Source organism: Spermophilus citellus, assembly GCF_964194105.1.
Source record: "Spermophilus citellus genome assembly, chromosome: 6".
NCBI lineage: Eukaryota > Metazoa > Chordata > Mammalia > Rodentia > Sciuridae > Spermophilus > Spermophilus citellus.
In genome coordinates, this window is record NC_138187.1 from 162996209 (window position 1) to 163019933 (window position 23725).

General features: G+C 35.6%; 1 protein-coding gene across 4 annotated transcripts in view; it reads right to left on the reverse strand.

The window, feature by feature from the left end:
- Positions 1 to 23725, reverse strand: part of DCAF6 (DDB1 and CUL4 associated factor 6) — a 108034-nt gene that overhangs the window by 16553 nt on the left and 67756 nt on the right. For 2 of the 4 annotated variants that reach the window (XM_081297527.1, XM_081297525.1), the window contains 5 exons: positions 13204 to 13321; positions 8385 to 8500; positions 7440 to 7526; positions 6890 to 7208; positions 1937 to 1978 (listed from right to left, as the gene is read on the reverse strand). In XM_081297527.1, the coding sequence (XP_081153653.1) occupies positions 1937 to 1978; positions 6890 to 7208; positions 7440 to 7526; positions 8385 to 8500; positions 13204 to 13321 (682 nt within the window). The remainder of the gene's footprint in view (positions 1 to 1936; positions 1979 to 6889; positions 7209 to 7439; positions 7527 to 8384; positions 8501 to 13203; positions 13322 to 23725) is intronic. The other 2 variants (XM_081297526.1, XM_081297528.1) reach the window with 1 other exon arrangement.

Below are 23725 nucleotides of genomic sequence, written 5' to 3' on the forward strand. Positions count from 1 at the left end.
TTTTGATTTCTATATGCACATATGTATTACACTGTTCTTAAAGGTGCTTATAGTCTTGTATAGGAAAACAAACATACATGCAATAAAATATGATAGGCACATAGTCGGGATTATGAAATATGTGGGCTAGGTAAAGTTTCCACAAAAAGCCCAAGATGAATATTGATGAGGCAGCCAAAAAGATTACACTGGTGAGGGGAAATCATTTTGGTCAGAGGGCACAGGTGGCATAATGCACGCATTTAGTAACACCCCAAGTTCACCTGATCTCAGCACCAGAGATCAGAGAGGCTGCACACCAGGCAGAGGCTCTTGCTCTGCCCCAGCAAGGGCCATAGGGAGTCTCTGGAGGCAGGGCCACAGGGAAGGCCTGAAGCGGATAGGAGGACTACTTTAAGAGACCAAGTGCGAGGTAATCAGAGAACAGCAGGATGTAGGTAGAGGATGACTACCACTGTACCCATCATCAAGAGGAGCAGGCAATGCAGCACGATCACTTAGAATGCTAGAACCTTATAGTAAGACACACTCACAAGACACTACAAGACAGTTCCTAGCAAAGAACAGTTACATGAATTGTAAAGAGAATCTGCGATTATTTTACCTTAACAGAAATTTACACTCCTTGAACATCTATCACTAATTGCTAACAGGGGAAGCAGAATTAATGTGTGTATTGTGTAGGAAATGACTGTCTTCCAATTACAAGTTTTCCCAGATAATCTCTATGTGAGGGAGAGAAGTATAAGTGTAATATCATTAACTCCAAAGGGAGGTTACTGTCACATTTTCTGTTTAACCACTGTCTATTAATTCAAAATAATCACCTCTTCAAGGCTTTAGCTTTTCTAAAATTCATTTAAAGGAACATAGTACTTTTAAACTACAATTTTCATTGTAAAAGAAGAAACCAATTTTGAGCTCTTGTGCTAAAAAATATAAACCAAGAAAATCACACAGTCTTGAAACAAACTGGAATGATGGCCTGGCTGGTAGCTCTTCTCTATTACTAATTATCTACTGTCATTAGATAACTAGTAATAAGGTAATTTGTAAAAAGTTATCTCATATATACCATAATGTTCAGTCTAGAAACATTAGCACAAGAGGAAAAATAAGTTTGAGACTTTTACATGAGAATCCTGAGGACAAGAACTGATATTTATCTATAATTTTTGGCTTATTTTATTATTTCTGTGGTACCTATGAACAACTCTATTAATTTTATATTTCTGATTATTGCTACATATTTCATATTCTACTCTGTTTTTGAAACTGATGGTAAGTAACAGATAATATACCTCTAAGAATTAGGTATAAATTGATTCTGTCAGTAAACCAGGTTTTGGGTAGATGATTGATAGAATTGAGGTTCACTTTAAAGTCCTACTTAAAAACATACTCTCATATCAGACTTCAAATTAGAGATGAGTTTGAGGGTCATATATCATCTTGATCTGTGACATCCTTAAGTACTGAATTATAAAAAAACAGCTTTGAGAAATCAGAATTTTAAAACCTATGCAACATAATTAAAAGCAAGTTCATTTTTATTGATTTCAGGAAAAATAACGAAAACTTGATAATTACTATGCCAATCAAGTTTTTTAAAAATTTAAGTTGCATTCTTCAACAAAATACTCAAAGAGTACCCAATATTCAAAGGATACCATTTTGGATTACAGTTATTTTGTCATGACACACTTGAAGAGAACACCAGATATATCTGCACACAGATTTCTTTTTATTTTATTCCCATGCAGTGCATGCAGCTAAATATAGTTTGTGAAAAGCAACCTGCTTTACAAGGCTTAGCAGAGGTTCAGTAAGTTCAAAGGAGTATTAACTGTTAATAGGAAAGATGGTTAGCTGTGGAAAGAGAGGACCTGGCAAATCCATCATAAAGAAGAAATAAAGAAGGAACATTCTGAATTACCTCATTATTCTATCACCTATTGTAGTTCCTCTGATACTAAATCTGGTGAAGGGAACACAATAACTAAAGTCACTTACAAAGACTCCAAAGAACCAAATATGTAAAGCATTAAGGTTACCACTTTTACCATCAATCATCTCAATCTAAAAAGAAATTTGCTTCCCTTTGTGACTTAGGGCATTAAAGAAGAATATGTCATCCAACTAAATGTGTACAAAGAAATTAAGCAAACAGACACAATCACTGAAGAAAGATTAGAAGGAAGACACTGCTCTCAATCTCTTTTATCTTTCAAATAAATAGAACTGAACCTGTCACAGAACGTGGGGAACTGTACTGAGTCATGAATACCATCCCCTGGAACACCTACATTATGCTCCGCAGAGCTGAGCTGTGCTTTGGGAAATAAATCATTAGGCCTGGAGCTGACTCATGTGGCCTAAGCACAAGAGGATATAGAAGCAGCAAGCAAAGAGTAACAGGGTTTTTACCTCCCTAGGAGACCAGTTCTTTTTCTTTACTTTTTTGCCTCTGCAATTTTCTTTAATAAAGAGTAAACTAGAATCACCAAACACATGGAATGAGTGGTTATAATGATGACTGCTAACACAGGTTGGCAAATTCACAGTACAAAGAATTCTGGCTTTAAAAACAATGGCTACCTTCCACAGAGACCAGAGTAGGTGGATACACACACAACGCTATGCAAATAATATACACTTTTAAAAAATGATTAACAGGCAACATGGGATTAATCTTTTTAAAAAATATTTTTTAGTTGTTGATGGACCTTTACTTATTTATTAATTTATATGTGGTTCTGAGAATCGAACCCAGTGTCTCATACATGCTAAGCAAGCACTCTACCACTGAGTCAAAACCTCAGCCCAGGATTAACATCTTTAATCTCTAGGGAGAAAATTGTTAAAGCTTCTTAATTAAACTGAGGCTACAACTAAAATTATTCAACATCAAGTGAGCACTGCTTCAGGAAGTTTCATTTGCTTGTTTTGCACATCAATTTCATTTTCCTCTTAAATTCAGCAAGAGAAGAGCTACCAGCCAGGCCATCATTCCAAGGACTGCTCCACAGGGGATCTGACATTAAAAACTGCATCTCTTCTGCCATTCCAAGAGCACACACTCGACCTTCTGAATGCATCCCATAGGCAGTAAGGGGCACATGTGCTAATCTCATGTGTTGCTTTTTAATTCCAGGATACAAAGCATATATGTATTTATTTCATTTTTAGATTCATTTTCCATTTAATTTCTAATATTAATATTTAATATATTCTTGCCCTAGACAAAGTTCAAGGGACCAAAATATGTGGTGATTCATATAGTCCATTGTCTTAAACTTTGGAATTCTGCCAGTAAAGGCATTTTCCACAGCCTATGGCTTGGTTTCTCTCTCTATGACTGACTGACTGTAGGGCAGGGATCTGCAAACTGTAGCCAGCTGTTTTTGTAATGACCTTTAGATTAAGAACAGTTTTTACATCTTAAAATGCTTATATTTAAAATGTTATATAAGTACCTCATAATAGTCTCTACTTTGCTTCTAGGTCAGCAGAGCCTAAAATATTTATTATCTAGTCCTTTAGGAAAAAAATCTGCTGACCTCTGCTGTACAGGGTCCCAGTTATATTCATACAGACTTGCTACAGTTAATCAGAAGAGCATTCCGTTTAAAAATATCTATGTTAGTTGTTAAGGCCTTTTTTTCTAAGACATCCTTCTCATGCTTGATCTCAGTCCAAAAGTGAAAACCTGGGTCATTTCTAATTAACCAATTTATAAGAATGCAAATTTTTTAAAAAGTCATTACTCTGCAATACAAGGAACTGCTGTGATATTTTTAGATTACACTTGTCCAAAATAACTTATCTATGTCTTTTAAATTTCATTTAAAAAAATTACATTTGGAAAAATAAAATTGAAGTAAAAATTAAATTGGGGCAATAAATTATGAGATCCATTATGGAGTTGTTCATATGTATTAAGGTGTAGGTTTAATTAACTATGCACTTTTACCATATTTACTTTTGGGACCAGTAACTAAACTAATGTACCCTAACTAAACTAATACGGACTGGGCTTTTTAAACGGCAGCAATGAGGGACCTCTATGATATGCACATGTTTAGGGGGTCATTTCATCCATGTGTGATTGTAAGAGCCAAATGTTCCAGTTTTCATGGCAGCACTTCAGGAATCTTAGCCTCTTCAGATACAAAAACTCATCTTATCACATGCCTAAATTACAAGCTGGTAAATAATAATTCTCAAGTTCTTAAGAAACAAAATTATCTCTTAAGACTTTCTTTCTTTAGAATAAAAGTCAACTTATCTATCCCTTTAAATTTAGAAGTAACAAACTGGCAGTAGTCTCAAGGATAAAGCACTCTTTTAAAAGTGCAGAAATATTAAAAGCATACTTCTTATAGGTAATTCAAATTAAGTCAAGATGGTGCTAAGGAGGTTAGAAACTACAAAAAAAAGGAAAATTCTCACCATTTGTAAATTCTTAAAAGAGAAAATAATAATCCAAATCTCAAAGGAACAACTTATGTAATTATGAAATGAGTACTCTAATCATGCTAGTATCACTGCAGTATATGTGTTTGTGTGTATTTATATACATAAATACTATTTTTACTTAATTTCATATATTTATTAAATTTGTTTTCCATGTTTTAAATAGCATGTATTTATTTCTTCAATAATTACTAAGTATCTTGAGGGGTAAGAATTTTATTATTCTTTTACTATTCAGTAAGTTTATTACTGTGACCTGTAAAACAAAACAAAATAATATACAGGGCAAACTAAGGTTAACATCCAAACTGAGCATAGAGAATATAAATAACATTTAATTTTTAAAAAGGTAAGGAAACCAATGTGAACCTAGGATGTTTTTAAATCTGGATTTAACCATGAGAGTTTCTGCATAAAATGGGGTCACAGTTCTAGGCTGATGTCCATAATTACCAACTCTGGAAGATCCTGCTAGTCTAATTCAGAACCTGGGTTTCCTGGGTTAATGAAGCTATCAGGTGCCAACTGTGGCAGATCCAAACCCTAAGAAAATCCCTAAAACATATAAATCATCTAAGTATTATGAAAATGGTAAGTAAATGATAATCTCTATAGAAAGATATTATAGTTTCTGGATTCTCTAGGATTCTTATTCCCTCAAACCCTCCTTTCTCATTGATGTCACATTACTGGGTTTAAAAAGAAAATTTTCCTTACGTCAAGGATATACAAAACTCCTTTTAGCACCTCAGTTTCCTCAGCTTAGCATAAAAAGGTGTTACTCAGCCTGAACAGAAGATGCTAAATAATTACAATTTTCTGCAGGTGTCTACTAGCCATTAAAAATACATTAATTCTTTAAATAAATGAACACAGAAAGTGATATGGAAAACATAATTAGAAACTGGACACTAAAATTTTGTTTTTATGAACAATACAGAATAAAAAATTTTAAATTAAAAATATAACTTACATACATAGAAGACTATAAGTGAATAAGCTTAATTAATTATAGAACACAGTTTTTCACTCAGGGTGTGGAAACCATCATCTTGATTTTCAAATTGTACTGTGTTTGTTAACTTTATCTGCATATATTATGAGGTGATGACATTGTAAGGGACTCTGCTCTGGGTATGGAAAGAAAAAGAAGTAACTTTTACTCATCTAAAATATACATTAAGGGGGCTGGGATAGTGGCTCAGCAGTAGAACACTTGCCTAGCACATGTGAGGCCCTGAGTTTGATCCTCAGCACCACATAAAAATGAATAAATAAAATAAAGGTATTGTGTCCATCTACAATTAAAAAAATAAACAAATATTTAAAAAATAAAATAATATATTAAGAATGCGGGTGGTAGGAAAAGAGAATACGTTTGATTCAAAGCACAAATGCACTTGCTGTGCATTTGAAAACAGTCTCATGGCAAAGTAAACACTTCCTAAAGATGACCAAGGAAGGGCATATCCTTTCCAATTAGAGAAAGGGGTTTCCATTGATCCCCAAGGTCATGCTGCTCAGGGTTTTTACCTGTCATCTGTCAGTTTTTCTCTCTTGGAGCTGCTGCTCACTGTCATTGTTTTTTAAGTCTACATGGCCACAGAGAATAAATATCTTGGGGTTATTTAACAGAGCCATCATTTAGTGTTTTCAGTGTGAGCCAGGTCCTATGACTGACTGATTTTTAATTCTTACTAAAATGTCAGCTGAATGTAAATATGTGAAATGGTCTGAACAGAACCTCACTCCCGTGTAAACTAGGATTTTAAGAATAAACTGGATTTTCTGGAATAAGACAGAACTTACAATGACATGATATCACTGATTATAGTAAGTTTTCTACAAGTATGGAATGTGCTATTTATTTTATCTCCTAAAAAGTAAAATATGTTCTTGTGTATATGTTCACATACACTGAAAAATGGAAAATAATATGAACGTATCAGCAATTCAATTTTTTATTGTTGCTATAATATTTGTTACTGTAATTTTTCATTTTCTAAATCAAGTCATTAAGCTTATTAAAAAGTCAGAGCCAGCAGGAAAGCAGAAAAAGTTAATATAAAACAAAAACAAAACAGATAAAGGTCAGAGTACCTATAAGGCAATCTGACAACTAAATATAACTTAGCTTTAAGAACAACCTTTTGGTCAATGTCAACATTCCTTTCTCTTCATCTGCAAACTGAGGAGTAAGCTGCTCTATACAGAGACACGGAGCAAAGATGACTTTTTATTTCTCTCTTAATGCAATCTGTTCAAAGAATATGCTATGAAAATAATTCACTGTGGGTTATACCACGAGAAACCCTTAAGGAAGGGATGAAAAACAGGCTCTCTTATGTGACTTTTTAACAAACCCCCGTGAAATGTGCTTTTTACAGCTTAAGCTAATTAAAACGTTACTCACCTATCACCAGGTCCCGTTCGGTACCTTGCACCTGGTATCAGCACTGGGTCATCATCACTGTCATCTGTGTCCTGGAGCGCAGAGTCCCTGGCTGATGTTTCCTCATGAGCCAAAGGACCGATGACTTCTGTTTGGGACTGGGGCTCAGGACTGGTATTAGTTTCAATGGCAGCACTCTCACTCCTGTTCTGATCTACAGTTTCCAGTTCCTTGTCTTTTTCAGACAAAGTAGATTCTTCTGGAACCCCACAAGGGCTATCAAGACTGAGATCATTCCTTTCTCCTGAGCTGGAATCCAGTGGCTCAGCTGTGAAGCTATCTAATTGTGTTGACAGAAAATAAAGCAGCACCTACCAGTTAGCGATATGGACAACATCACTTAACCTAACTTAGTTGCTGACAAAATAAATATGAAATTTCATTCCTCAACGAGGAAAGCTGTACAACACACCCATTTAGAGGTGGTCTCTAACTGTGGAGGACTAACACAGATTAAGTTTGTTCATTTCCCCATAAGAAGCAATTATGTAGAGGGAGCAAGAAAACTTACCTATATCTACACAGCTCTGAACTGGGTTTTCTGCACATGTACCTTCCTCATATTCTGGCATATTCTCTGATACTTCTTCAGAGGCTTCTGGAAATAAATCAAATCATTATTAAATCTTAATTTTTTTGAAAAATAAATACCAACTTAATACTCCAGCTTCCCTATAGATGAAGTGTCATAGAAACCTTTGACATTTAGACAGAACTTTACCCCAGTACAATGCAAATATATATTTGTGCACAGAACTGTACAAACGCAATCAAGGGTAGATGGGCCCACTTCCTCTTCCCAAAGTCCAGGCCCTGAGCTTTGTTGAGTTCTATATGCAGAATATCTGCTTTAGATTACCCCTCACTGCTGATATAACTTGTTCTTGCTTTTTCTAACCTAAAAACATAATTCATTTGTAACTTCATTTATCAAGCATTTACTGAATATCTCCAGTGTTCTAGTCTCTGTGCTGGACACTAAAACTTAACTAATGTTTGTGTAACAATATTCTACTAGGAAAGGGTTCTAAAAAGTTCCCTAAATGGCATTTCATGGGCATCATTCACACTTTGTTTAGGCTTGACTGCTTCTGTTTTCCCTCTATAAACCATCTACACTGTTTAACAATCAAGACATACGATGGATTTCACTGCCACATATGAAACTGGAACAGTTCAAATTAACACTTACATCTTACACATTCACATCAAAATGACCACTCATCCTAGTCCTGGTATCCACACGTGGGACTATGCTTCACTATGCCTTCCCGTCCTGATGGCCTAAGGTCCCCCCCCTTTTGTGTTTGCTACTTATCAATATAAGAGCTGGGCTACAGTAGGTTAAGAGTAACTTGTTAAACATAACAAAAGTGCAGCCCTGGAGGGAACAGAAAAAACAGGTGGACATCCAACACTGGGGATTCATAAAGACAAAACAAAAAAAAACCCTTACTTGTTTCACTATCTCCTTCTGGTGCCTGCATTGAGCTCTGCGGACCCAAGGATCCCTCCTGACCCTCAGATTTGCAATGGCTCCCATTTCCTCTAGAACTTGAGGCTGTACTGCTCCTACCACCAAAACAAGACAAATGGTTCCACCACAAAGTTAATAAAAGTGAACTTTAAGGATGCTTTTTGTTTTACAACTAGAGAAGTACAGCAGAAAATTCAGAATAGAAATTAAAAACAAAAGATTAATCTAACATACTTTCAGTATAAAGAAGATTTTAAAATGAGGAACACCTGTTCACTGTTTTTGATGCTTCTATGATCTAGTATGCATTTCTACACATCTGTGTGCATGCACACACCAGGGTATAAATCCAGGGCATCTTAAGCTACACCCCTCTAGCCCTGGTCTCTACGAAATTTTAAGTGAATTATATTTGACTCTCTCTTTGTCTACAGCTAGTCACCAGACTTCAATTTTTAATGGTTTTATAGATTTTGATCATATGCCCTTTTAGACTGTGGTTCAGACTATTTTTATATTAATACTTGAATGGAAGGCTGTTCATTTCTTTGGTCTCTGAAATACTCCCCCATTGATCCCTTCCAGTTCTGGTTTGTTGTTCAAATATGACAGCAGCCAGGTATGGTGGCACATGCCTATAATCTCAGTGGCTCAGAAGGCTAAAACAGGAGGATCTCAAGTTCAAAGCCGGCCCCATCAACTTAGCAAGGCCCTATGCAACTCGGCAAGACCCTGTCTCTAAATATAAAATGGGCTAGGGATGTGGCTCAGTGGTTAAGTACTTCTGGGTTCAATCCCTGGTACCTCAAACAAAAACAAAACAGAATAACACAACAAAAACAAAAAAAAAAAAATGAAATACAGCAGCAGACTAGGCATTATGATTTATCAAAAGAGGTGATGGTTTCTGTTTTAGTTTTAAAACCCACCTGATTATAGCTGTGGTGCTATTAGTATTCTGGCCACAAGAGAGTACTAAACTAATTTAAATGAGCAATTTTCACTGAGTGTTCTGTGACAAGTTTCGGGAAATGCATAAGGAGGAATTGAGTCGGAAAGAATATAATGTATTATAACATGACAGATTAAAATTGAATTCATAAAAATGCAATAATTCTCTAAATTCAGAATAAATATGAAGAAGCTTAAGAAAGACAATAACTTAAAATATTAATTATAGTTGAACAGCAGTGACCCAATAAACAATGCAAATTATTATGAATTTTTGCCAAGATTTTATAACAACCCTTTTAGACTAATTGCAGAATTAAATTTGATATTTTTAAAAAGCATACATGTATAACTTGGTATTATTTCAAATAAGAATATATACCTACATGATTATATATGCAGAGAAAAATGTCAAGAGAGCTATGTACCAGTGTTGCAAGTGTCATCCTAATAGGATCACTACAGGTGAAATTTTTAATGCTGATTTGTTTATTTTTGCAATGAATGTGTATTTCTTTTTAACCAGTAGGAAACAGGCAGCCATTGAGGTAAAGATAAGCCACTACATGTTTCTTTTTCCCACAGAGAAAGCTGTGGTATAGGTATGAATAAAATGCTTAGTGTATAAGTCATAATAATTAAAACATTATGGTACCGGTGTAGGAATATAGAGATATTCATGGAAAAGTCACGCTATCCAAATAAATACATTTAGCATAGTTAACATGGCATTTTAGATCACAGAGAAAAAAACTGTTTAATAAATGATACTGGGACAAAGGAACAGTCGTGCAGAACAACTAATGCTATAGCTCTATATTGTATTTTATAGGAAAATAAATTCCATAAGTATTAAGTATATAGTTTTAAATATAAAACCATGAAAAAGAGGAAAATAAAAAGAAAATTTCTCCTTAATTTTAGGAAAGATAAAGCTTTTCTAAGCATGAGCTCATAGGTAAAAATCAGAAAGCAAAACCACCCTAGGTAAACTACAAAAGGAACACCAAACTGGGAAAAATATTTGCAACATAAAACAAGTTATATCCTCAATTTTATAATAAATAGACATCATAAGTCAAAAACAAATCTTCAAAATAAACCTTTGAAGTAGGATTATTTTGTAAGCCTACTCATTTCTAGTAAAACATGCTCATTTCTAGGTAAGAAAACTGATAAGAGCGGTTCCACAGCTTGTTAAACCAGAGTCCAAGTTGTATGTCTTACTACTTCATTTGTCACCAAAGAAACTAAAATAAAAGCAAGACACCATATTGGATTAAAAAAAAAAAAAGACTGCATACTTTTGAGGGCCCTTTTGAAAAAAAAAGAAGAATGGAATTATGACTTTTCCTAAAACAATGATTTTATAAGAAGTCAGTCAGTCTATTTTGTACAGAAACATGAGAAAAGACAAGGCAAAGTAAAGGGCCACAGATATGATTTTAAAATGTTAAGATCAAAAGTCAGGGCTCATGAAGAAACCCGATGACTGCACCTTTAACGCCTGCCTAGACCCCAGGCACTTTTCACTACCTCCCCTTCCTTTCCTCACTTTTCTTGGCACAGGGGATTGAACTCAGGGGCTCTCAACCACTGAGCCACATCCCCAGCCCTATTTTGTATTTTATTTGGAGACAGGGTCTCACTGAGTTGCTTAGCACCTTGCTTTTTACTGAGGCTGGCCTTGAACTTGTGATCCTCCTCTTCAGCCTCCTGAGCCTCTGGGATTACAGGCGTGCGCCACAGCACCCAGCTTGTCATCACCTTTGAATGGTTCTGACTTGTACCTATGGCATACCCTCAGTGCAGAAATCAAAACATCTTCAATTCTTTTTTTTTTTTTAGTTTTCGGTGGACATAACATCATTGTTTGTATGTGGTGCTGAGGATAGAACCCGGGCCGTACGCATGCCAGGTGAGCGAGCTACCGCTTGAGCCACATCCCCAGCCCCTTCTTCAATTCTTCTAGATACCTTCTCCTTGCTGGTTGGCCTTCCCTGCTACCTCTCTCCCGTTGGTCACTCCTCTTCAGCTACACTGGTCTCTTAAAGATCCATGCACACAGGTCTGCTTCTGTCTCACTGGTTTTCTGCCTAGAATGCATATAGGGAAAGCCCTGCACACACAAATGGCCCTCTGTTCAAGGGTTTGCCCAGTGTTACAATCTCCATGATGCCGACCCCTCCCTTGGTCTCCTGATCACCTCTACCTGTTCCACTTTCTCTCATGGTGCTCTGGACCCCCTAACACTCTACACAGAATACTTCATCACTGTGTTCACTGTTTCTTTCACCTAGAATGTAAGCTCTGGCATAGCAAAGATTCTCTTATCTATTTTTTTCACTGATCCATTTCCAGTGTCTAGAATTGTCCCTGGAATATTAGGTATTCAATAATACTTCAAACCCTACTTAATGAAAGATTTTAATATACACATATAAACAGTGAATGGAATAAAACCAATATTATCATGTATCAACATATAGTTATATGTCAATAAATAACTACTATGTAGTGTTAGTACATAAGATATTTTATATTAATAGCATGTGATATTATAATATATAATTAAATGTTAATTTCAAATAAAATATAGTTTATAAATTGATAATTATGGAATTATATCAATACACGATCATATATCAAGAAATAATACACTGTTGATATCAATTGACATTAATATATTCATATTAATAAATTTAAATAAAAATGTAAATATCTCATCAAAAAAGACACTGACAAAGAATAAGTAGCTTACATGATTTTTTTAAATCTAAGAATCAGAGCAATGTATATTATCAGATGTCATTAAAGAGAACCTATACAACCATTAATTAAACACAAAGTTAAACCTTATTAGTGATAAATTAAATAACAATTAAAATTATTTTAAAGTCAAATACACAAGTTAAAAGATAAATGACTACTGTGAACACTGGCCTGGAGACCATCAAATGCATTCATTCATATGCTGCTGATAAAAATGCAATGAGAGGGCCCTTTCGAAAATAATCTGGCAATACCTTTTCTCTAGATACAGTTCACTTATGGAAAAATAGCTTTTCCTGCCTTCAGGTTTATTTATCAAGAGAAGTAAAGTATTTATGTCAGATGTGGTGGCTCACACCTGTAATCCCAGCAACTTGGGAAGCCGAGACATGAGGATGTCGAGTTAGAGGCCATTCGCAGCAACTTAAGAGAGACCCTGCCTCAAAAATAACAAGGATTGGAGATACAGCTCAGTGGCAAAGCACCCGCGGGGGTTCATTCCCTGGTACACGGTGATAGTGGTGGGGGGGACTAGGGGATGATGGACGACAGAATTAGGAAAATGCTTAAGTCATTCACACCATATCTATCTGATGAACTAGTAAGATAATATTTATGAAGACTAGTAAGATGGGAATATTTAATATAAGACAAAAGCAGGGGAGAATAGATATATTCAGTATAATTAAAATTATGTTGTGAAACAACAAAAGTCCTACATAAATACACATTTGTACATAGAACCAAGACTCCACATTTTTACACTAATAATTTGAAGGTTATTAATATTATTTATATTTTCTATCAGAAGAAATATGCCAGGATAAGCAACATCAACATCATCTGGAAAATTTCTAGAAATGCAACTTCTCAGATCACACGCCAAACATAGTTGAAGTGGGGTCCATCAATCTATTTTTAACAAGCTCTCCACATAATTGTGAAGCACACTGATAGTTTGAGAACCAACACATTATAGCAAATCAAAACATAAAGATGATAAAAAGCTAAAAATTCACATCTCACACAATCCTACAAAATGGCTAAGAACATCTTCACAAAAAGATTAACTTACCATTCATCTGTAAAGTTCAGTTTTATTGTGCTTGTAGTTGTTCCTTCTGTGCTGTAGTGCAAACTTAAAACTGGTTCACCTGTCCCTGGTTTGGGGCTCAGCTTTTCATTACTGTTATCTGAAAATTGTGTTTAAAACATTTGAAAATGTCTTTGAGACCAGTAAAAATATGACATTTCCTAAAATTTATAAAATTTAAATTAGACTGTCCTTGTCATAATTCTCATATCTGTTATAATTCTCATTTGAAATGTCAGGTAGCCCTGCATCAAATTCTAGCACTGAATGACTCCTCTTAATTCAGAGGGAAATCAAATACACTGAGAACCATATTTAATTGTTATGGAAACAGAATATTAATATGCAGTGACATACATTATCAACTGGCACCTTCATTTAACAGAAAGCTCATGGTTATTGTTCTTTAGTTATTGGAGCATCGAGACTAACTCATGTGGGCTCCTTCAGGAACACCAAGACACAAGAGGCCAGGGCTCTGCAGGAATTCTGCTGTAATTATATGCTACTGAATTTCCTGCTCTCTCAAATTCAGATGTATCCTCCAGTGAGAGATCATGGCCTGCACTCCATAGAGGGGGTGTTTATTATGCTTGAATATTTTCTAAAACTTTGTAATAATATTACACATTTTGGTATACTTCACCTTCTATTCTTGACTAATCTTACAAAGAATTTGTTTCTTAATTATGGAAAGTAAAATCACCTTAAGAATTATAGGGGGACATATATGTATATATATATACATATATATATATACACACACACACACACACACACACACACACACGGTTCATTTATATAAAGTCTTATTAAATGACAAATAAAATCAACTCTACAGAAATTGATATATACTGTTCCAAAGCTCCTTCAAAGGAGGATATAAATATTCAAACATAAAGATAGCACTTTAGAAAATTTTCACTTTATGATGCCTGCGATCTTGGGGAAACATTAAAGTACACAGGGAATAAAATGAATATACAGTCAAATATATGACACTTTCACTAGCTGCTGCAGAAAGAAAAACTTCTAATATCATGATTAGTTTCTTATATTGAACACAGGACTAATGTAACATTACTAAACATAAGCTGCTTCTTTTGGTGGAAAAAAAATGAAAGCAATTACAACTTGATAAAACCCAATTGCTTAAGGTTTTTGTTTTTTGCAGTACTGGGGATTGAACTCAGGTCCCATGCACACTAGGCAAGCTCTCTATCACTAAGCTATACTCAAAGGCCTGCTCAGGCATTTTGATTGCTAGTTCCACTTTATATTACAATGAAGGACATAACGCTTTTCATTCCTCTTGAAGATGTGGCGCAGAACCTCTGCTTTAGCTTTTATCATATGAAAGACAATAAGACTTCAAATACAGAACTATAGTAGAAGTCATCTCTTGACTCCCAAGAAGTGAGCAGTTAAATTGACAGTACCAATGTCTTAACTTCTAACTCGTGAAAAACTCTGTCCTATGAAATCAATTCTGATCTGAAAATACTGTGAATCACAGAGTTGGCATCCCGAATGGTAAATAACTTTCTGTATAATTTTTGTTGTAACTATGTTCTGATTATCAACAGCTGCTAAAAAGAGCTCATTACAACTGTCAAAGATTCAGTATTACATTCAGTGTTTGAGGTTATTTTACCAAACAGTAAAATAAATGAATGAACGGACTTTTAGCTTAGATAAAATGATTAAGAATTATACTTTAAAAACATCACTCCTCATCTTGATCATCTTCAAAAAATTCACCTCTCACTAGCCATTTGTCCTCACAGTTTTCCCCCTTCTTCAGTTAGCTGCAACTTTGGTCCCTTTGCTGCCAGTCGCTAAGGTCCTTAGGCTCCCGGCATCGGCAGGGACAAAGATTTGGATGATCAAGGAAATGAGAAGGACAGTTGGGGCTAGTTCTTTCCTTTTCTCTCACAGTATCTCATAAAGTGTTTTGCTATCTGTTTTTCCTTTAAGGGTGAAGAAGGAATGGGAAACAAAAGCAAGCTCAGGAGAGAAGGCAAGACTGAATTTCTGAAGCCTACCTTGATTATACACAAGAAGTTTTGTGAAATTTAAATGCTCTTTAAAAATCTCCCTTTTGAGAAAAATTAAAGAGAGACAGCTGCAGATATTTACAAGCTAGGACCATAGAAATATAGCAAACAAAGAGATCAAAATCATGCAGAAACACGTTTAAATTTATACAGTCCCATCCCCCCAGCAAGAAGTCCTCTGAGATGATCAGTAACAACTGAAACTTTTTTCCTAGGGTAGCTACTACAGTTATTCAATATCTCAGGAATGTACTGTATATTATAAATCATATAAAATATGAGAGCATTCATTTAATTATAAAATAATTACAGCTGACAGAATTTGCTCATTGAAGTTGTTAATGAACTCATCAAGCCTGTATAAAATTGGCCCTTCACTCTAAAAATGGATACTTCCATGTAGTTACCAAACCTCCAGACTCCTAAGGGTAGTGATTTCCTTATAGCCTGCACATAGACAAATTTGTGTCTCTGGCAGAAACAGTACACAACACAGAACCTGTTTTCCTTTTCTGTGGTATTAGTGGGAGTTTACCTAAGGTTCAAAACTCACTTCATAGCTTCCTTCCACCAGCCTCTTCCTAGCTGAATCCTCCACTGTGTGATCACATATCAGGTTGAATTTTCTCAGTAATGTAGAATCCTGAGCTAATAATGAATGCACTCACCATGTTTGTGATAAAATGCATATTTCAAGCTACAAATGTTTAAGAAAATCTACAAAAGACCTAAAGAAAAAAAATCAAATGTTTTATTTTTACATTTAAAAAAATAACTGCAAACATCTAAAATTTCCTAAACTTGTTGTGTGTTACAAGGTGGCTCAAACACATACTTTTTAAACAGTTTTTTTTCACAGCCTTACTTACATAACACACAGTATACATTACTGAAATGTTTCCTTAATAACAAGTAGGTTTTTATTTAAAAGCCTTAGGGTTTAAAACTTCACCTAAATGTACAAATGGCTTTATTCAGAAAGCACAGTCACAGTAATAGCTGCAATTTACTGAGCCTGACCATCAAGATGTGCATGAACACACATACACATGTATTAACTGTGTTTAAGATCTCTGTAGCAAGTGTCATCTCCATTTTACACAATGCTGAACATTTTTCTTCTGTTACACAGCATTTCCCATCAAAGTTCTTAATATACTGACTTAGAAATAATCTGAATAAAAAATAAAATATACTTAAATTATCAATTTTAAATAAAAATATCAATTGTCAGTGTCAAAATTCCTCAAAAATGATATACAATTCATATCAGCAACATTGATATAACTGATAAAAGCTCTGGTAGCTCAACTGTGATTTTTGGCCCTGGACTACAGGAAAGCTATGTGTCTTCCAGTGCACATTTTTCCTTCTTCTAAAAACACAACAGGAGAATTCCCTTGTGGTGTGCTCAGCCACACAGAAATGCAATGGAGGGAAAAAATCACTCTTGTTAATTAAATGGCTATTTTTAGATGTCTATTTATATTGCTTAGTATTTATAACTATTTAAAACAACTAATTAGCAGCTTAGAGTGCTATCCAGGTAAACTACCACTGACTGAAAACATATGCTTCAGAAGCAGAGTAGTAATCACATAAAAATCAAGGTGAAACAGTATAAAGGACTTAATTTTCACAACAGAAAAGTCAATTATCATGAGACTCAGGAAGCCAAATTAAAAAGATTCTTTCTAGAAATGATACTAGGGACATTTCAAGCCAGTGTGTTGGCTTAAAAAAAAAAATTCAAAATGGGCTGAAATATACTTTGAAAGCAATACTTTTTTACCTTTATATATAATGAAATATTTTCCAAGTCTTCCACATACCATAAATTACTTTTTATAATACATATACTTTGAAACAGTTTAATCTGTATGTTTCCACCATGAAATTATAATCATTAGTGGTGCTATAAAAATGGTACAAGACATACCAAAAATTAGGTGTGATAATAATAATATAAAACATACTATCTGGTACTTAAGTCTATTTTAATACTGATTTGAATATTGTTACAGATCTAAATGCTGATATTAATGCATAGATCCTTAACTAGGATACCCCTGGAGACCTGGACTATGTGAAAATTTAAACAATGCATTCAAAATGAAGATAATTAATGAGGATACTAGCAATAATAACTTATTTAGAACTACCATGTCTAACATTGCTATCTGCTGCTGGGTATGACTATATATTAGCTAACTATATAGCTGGGATAAGCTGTGGGACATATTAAAATAATAATTAAAGAGATTTTCTACAATATGGAAACCTATAATACAATATTTCTCATTTCATCATACCAAATATTTTCATATATTTATTTATTTGGTACTAGGGATTGAACTCAGGGGTGCTGGGCCACTGAACCACAACCCTAGCCCCCCTATTTTGCATTTTATTTAGAGACAGGGTCTCGATGAGTTGCTTAGTGCCTCACTTTTGCTGAGGCTGGCTTTGAACTCAGGATCCTCCTGCCTCAGCCTCCAGAGCCACGGGAATTCAGGCATGCGCCACTGTGCCCAGCTAATTTTTAAAAAATACTTGTAGATACACACAATACCTTTATTTTATTTATTTTTATGTGGTGCTGAGGATCAAATCCAGTGCCTCACACATGCTAGGCAAGCACTCTACCACTAAGCCACAACCTCAGCCCTCTTTATAACAAATATTTAAAAAAATCAAACTAAACTAGAATAAAATATATGGTGAAAACTTCTGAAAAAATGTAGGCATGACAGCAATATAGTCTATTCAAATGTTTCAGACCATCTTACTTGGATTATATAGAAGAAAAGGCAAATTCCTAAGGTCTAGTTTCTAAACCAATGCAAAGCCTTCCATTTTCATAGATCAGGAAATCTCCAACTTCTCTGAAGATTCTATATTACAGGATACAATCATATGTAGAAGGAACATGTTCTGATTCACAGAGGAATGCTGCTTCTTGGAATGGAATCTATCAGAAAACACCTATCTATCATAAAGACAACTGTGAGGCAAAGCATTTCACTCTAAAAATGGATTTTCATGCCTGGGTCTATAAATAAAAAGTTAAAAACAAGTACAATTTCAGTAATGACATACATTAAGAATTCTCTTCTATGTAATCTTTTAGATATAATATTGTAGTCAAATTTTCTTCTGTCAATTAAAACTCACCCTATGTCCATTACAATAATTTTAATCCAAGAACTATTTTGATACAACACAGCAATGGAAACTGAGCTGAAACAGGGCTGTTGCCTGTTCTACACTCTAGGATTTACAGGATGAAATCTGATTCTATCTTTTCCACTGGATCTTCCTTTCAGAACTATTAGACTTGTATAAGAACCTATTTCTTTCTTAACTTTCAATCTTAAGAGCAATACAGGAATAAAAAAGGTAAAGAAGCCTACCCTCATAAGTCTTGCAAAAGTACTCTTAAAAACGTAGGCCTGGCATCAATAACATTTCTTTTCATGACTGTTTCCTCTGGTATATATTCATCTTCTTAAAAAAATAAAATAAAACCTGTCGTACACACTGACAGAGTGGATAAGTTACTGTGTTAAAATGTGATTTCCAGAAAAAACACACCCTCTAGCCCTCCCTCCTTAATGGTCTGAGAGGGGTTTCCTGGCTCTCACCTCTACCTGTTCACTCCTGCACCATCACCCCAGGCACTGCTCCACTAAGGACAGCGATCACCTCCAAGACCACCAGTAGAGTGGGGGATCTTCTCAGATCTTCCACTAGATCTCTCGTCTTTAGGACACCACACTGTTCTTTGCCATCCACTCTCTACTTCTCCCCTCAGTCTCCTTTACTAGCTTCTCCTCTCACAAAATTTTTAATTTTCAATTATTTTCCTGGTTTTTCTCAAGATGTTTTAGATAATCTACTTCCACCTCTACTTCTTACTTTCATCCTAGTTGATTTCAATGACTTTCAATGGCTTCACTTACTTAACATTTCTATATGCAGAAAATTTCCAATTTACTTCTAAACCGACATCTTTTCTGAACTCCATATGCACTGTGAAAGTTGCCATGATCAAAATGAAGTTATTTATGCCCAACCTTAACAAAGTGGTGTCAGAAGATCAAAAAGCAGGGCTCCCACGCACACATGCTTATGATGAAAACTATTAAAAAACTCTGAAAACCACAACCGTACACAGAGAACACTTCTGCAAGGATAACTGCCCCACAACTGCCTCTTCTACCGTGGACAGACGCTATCCTTGTTATTAATCTTAGTAGCCAATGATTATTATTTTAAAGTAATTTATGTAATCCTTCTCCATTTAACAAAAACCCTTCCCTTCCTTTACACGCCTGATTGTGCCTATTAGCCATCACAGCACACATATTCCAGACTGTGTCTATCAAAATGTGGGAGTCACCCTTATCGAAAAGTTTTCTGCTAATCTCCATCAGTAACTCCCCAAAGCACCACAAATAAGTGTACAACCTCAGGGGGAAAAAAAAAGAGTACTTGTTATATGATAAACTCCAGATTTGTGCCTTGATCCTAGTCCCTCCAAACAGAATGTCTTTACTGAAATGTTTCTGCATGAAAATTCTGAACTGATACCGAGTCTTACACTCTGGACTCCTTCTCAACCCCTCCTCTCACTGGCTCTACTAGCAAGTCTTACTTATTCTATATCCTAAGTCTTTCATTCCATCACATTTCTTCTTACTTTTATTACCAGATCAAGTATCACTATGAGAACTTCCTAAGTGGTTGTTAGTGTTTAGATATGAGGTGTCCCCCAAAAGCTCATGTGTGAGACAAACAAGGATTTTCAGAGGAAACATGATTAGATTATGAAAAGTGTGACTAAGAATTAGTGGATTAAGCCACTGATGTGTACTAACTGGGCAGTGACAGTGGGCATGTAAGGTGTGGCTGGAGGAAACAGGTCACCAGGGAGTGTCTTTAGGGTACATATTTTGTCTCTGGTAAGCAAAGCTCTCTCTGCTACTTGGTTGCCAGGTCCTGAGCTGCCTTCCTCTGCCACACCCTTCCACCATGATGTCCTGACTCACTTTAGGCCCCAAGCTGTGCAGTCAGCCAACCACGGACTGAACCCCTGAAACTGTGAACCAAAATAAAACCTTTTCCTCCTTTACATTTCTCTTGTCAGGTCTTTAGGACACAGTACAGAAAAGCTGACTAAAACAGTAACTGTCTCTAGTCAATCTCTATATTCAGGACATCAGGGAATCCTACTTCTTTTAAATCCTTTATCAGCTTCCCTCTGATTTTAAATTTAACACCTCAGGTGGTCCTCCTCAGTTTGGGTCTAGAGCCCAGGCAATTCTTCCCCCCATTCTACTATCAGAGTTCTGCATGTCTCTTCCTGCTTACCTTTGCACACCTGCCTCCCCTGGCTGGCTGACTCAACTCTGGGGTCTCCTCAGGAATGGGGTCCCTGGCCCGCTGTGCGAAGGAATGAGGCTCCCTTACAAGTAGCCCTACAATAACACTCACCACACTCATCTGTCTTTACAATTAGATGAGGCAAAGCACAGAGATTATGAGCAGGTGCTGGAACCAGGTTGCCTGGTTGGACTCACATTTCTAACATTTACTGCATGTGACCTCGAGACAAGTTTGTTAACTTCTCCTTGCCTCAGCTGTGTCATCTGGAAAACAGGGATAACAACAGTACCTACTTAGGAAGGTCACAGTAAGGGTTAAAGAAATGAATGTGTAAAAGCTGCTCAAAGCAATGCTCGGTACAAAGTGGACGTGATGGTAAGTGTCTGTGCCATTGTTCCTGTTATTATTCACCAATTCAGTCTCTAACAACAGATAGCATTAGTTTTATTCATCCATGCATCCTAGAGCCAGGACGGGCAGTGAAGCCTCAGTTGAATAAATGAAGCAGACATACAAATGTGGCTCTTGCACGTATCTCATTTGCTTTTATGCTTAGCTTCTTCATGAGTAAAATGAGGTTAATAATAACATTCATTCATTAGCATCAGGATGAATGAGATGCATAAAATGCTTAACACAGTGTTACATAAAAACTCAATAGATGTCAGTCATTTTTATCATAGACAATTGTAAGTTAGAAAACAAACTGGAGGTACAGCTATAGATATGATTAACAGGAGAGTACATCAAGTGCACACACAACACAAATAGAGTTTAACTTCCAAAACATCAAAAATGTCACTAATTAGAACTGAGGTAGGAAGACAGCTTTCACCCAAGAATTTAAGACCCACTGGGCAACAGAGTGAAACACTGTCTTAAATTAAAACTACTAAAACAAGCAGGTAGCTGCATTTATAACTCTGAAGGTTTAGAGTAAATATACGTTTGTTTATCACACTGTAATTTGTTTTAAAAAATCAATACAAATAAGCAAAACACTGACTGCAATCAACCAGTTCAATAATGTATACATGCACACAATTATATGACCAGTGTTAACTTTACATCATGTACAACTAGAAGAATGAGAAATTATATTCCATTATATATAATGTATCAAAATGCATTCTAGAGTCATGTATAACTCATTAAAATAAAATTTTAAAAATATTTAAAAATAATGTATACAGTTATTCAAAGAAATGAAGTTTTCTTCAGTGAAGCAAGCCTATTAAAATTAAAAAAAAATATTAGTAACAAAGTTATCCCTAGGAATCTCCTCAAATAAAGAAATTTAGGGGGCCGGGGTTGTGGCTCAGTGGTAGCACGCTTACCTAGCATGCATGAGGTACTGGGTTCGATTCTCAGCACCACATACAAATAAATAAAAAATAAAGGTTCATCAACAACTAAAAAATATTTTTAAAAAAAGAGAAAGAATTTTAGGAATTACACAGAAAAGTGCCTGGGCACTTGAAAGATGATGAATTAATATTCCAATGCATAAATATAAAACTACAGTAACAATTTTAAAAAATCATCATCATCTCTTTAAAAACAAAAAAAAAACCATTATGCTCAATCATTACTGAGAGATACATTAAAAAAGACAATGTTAAATGTATTACCTTTTACATTTTACAGGGTAAAACAGAACAGGAATGCTGGTAAAGATTAAAACCTTCAAGGTCTGGGGGCGTAGTTCAATGGTAGGTAGTGTGTGCTTACCACACACGAGGCCCTGGGTTCAAAACCTCAGCACCAAGAAGGAAAGGAAAGGTTAAAGACCTTTACAGTACATATAGGGCATTAATAACTGTACATTAGGACATTAACTACTCTCTCCGTCATTAATAAAGAATTTCTGTGCTTAATCTGTAAGTAGAACATGCTTGGATTTCAAACTATAGCACGCTACCATACAAACCACATTCAGGCTGTAGCAAGGTCTGAATATGGTATGAAGACTGCTACCATTTCTCTCTCTTCACTCTTAACTGAGCTTTCACGTCTCCATTTTTCCTAAACCTTCCTCCTCACACATTGCTATCAGGTTTGTACTTCTATCATGTTGTAACTCAAACCTCATGTCCAAGTAATCAACAGCCCATGTGCTTCCAAATGCAGCCCTCTGGAAGCCTTTCCTTTAGATCTGGCGTTCCTGCTGCCCTGCCTCACTTCTCTCACCCTTCTTTTCCAGTCTCCCTAAGCTAGGTCCTTTTGCTCTGCTTTTTCCCTGGAGAGCAGATTCTTTTCATTTCATCCTCTTACAGACAGTATCACCCATTCCCATTTTTTCCAACTATCCATAAATGTATGGGTCCTAATGTTTCATCTCGACCTCTGACTCCTGGTGACTTCCAAAATCATATAGCCAAATAGCCGTCTATGAGACTGCTCCATTTGTACATCCAATGGTCTGAATATGATTTGTATGTTCCTCAAGGCTAGTGCTGTAAGGTGGGGGCTTGTGAGAGGCTTTGGGTCTTGGGGCAGAGTCCTTACAAAAAGATTAATGTCAACTTGCAGAAGAGATCTCCTCTCCAGGAGACTGCATCAGGTAGTTCTGGAATGAGTTGTTATAACTGGATTTGGCTTCCTCAGCTTTCTCTGTTTACTTTTTTTTTTAAATATTTATTTTTTAGTTTTAGGTGGACACATCTTTATTTTATTTTTATGCGGTGCTGAGGATTGAACCCAGGGCCTCATGCATGCTAGGCGAGCACTCTACCATTGAGCCACAACTCCAGCCCTGGCTGTTTCACTTTTTAACCATGCATGGAGTAGCACAAGGTCCTTATAAGAAGCCATGCAGATATAGTGAGAATAGTGAGCCAAAATAAACCTCTTTCCTTTGTAAATTACTCACATGAATGTATTCTTTAATAGCAACTGAAAACAGATTAAGACACACTTCAAACTCTACATTTAAAACAATATCTTAACGGGATATTTCTTTCCCCTAAAATCAGCTATTCCTCCTGGAAACTCTCTTGGCTGATGGTTCACTATCACCTTACCCAGACATCATTTCTACCTAATCAGTTCCAAAGTCC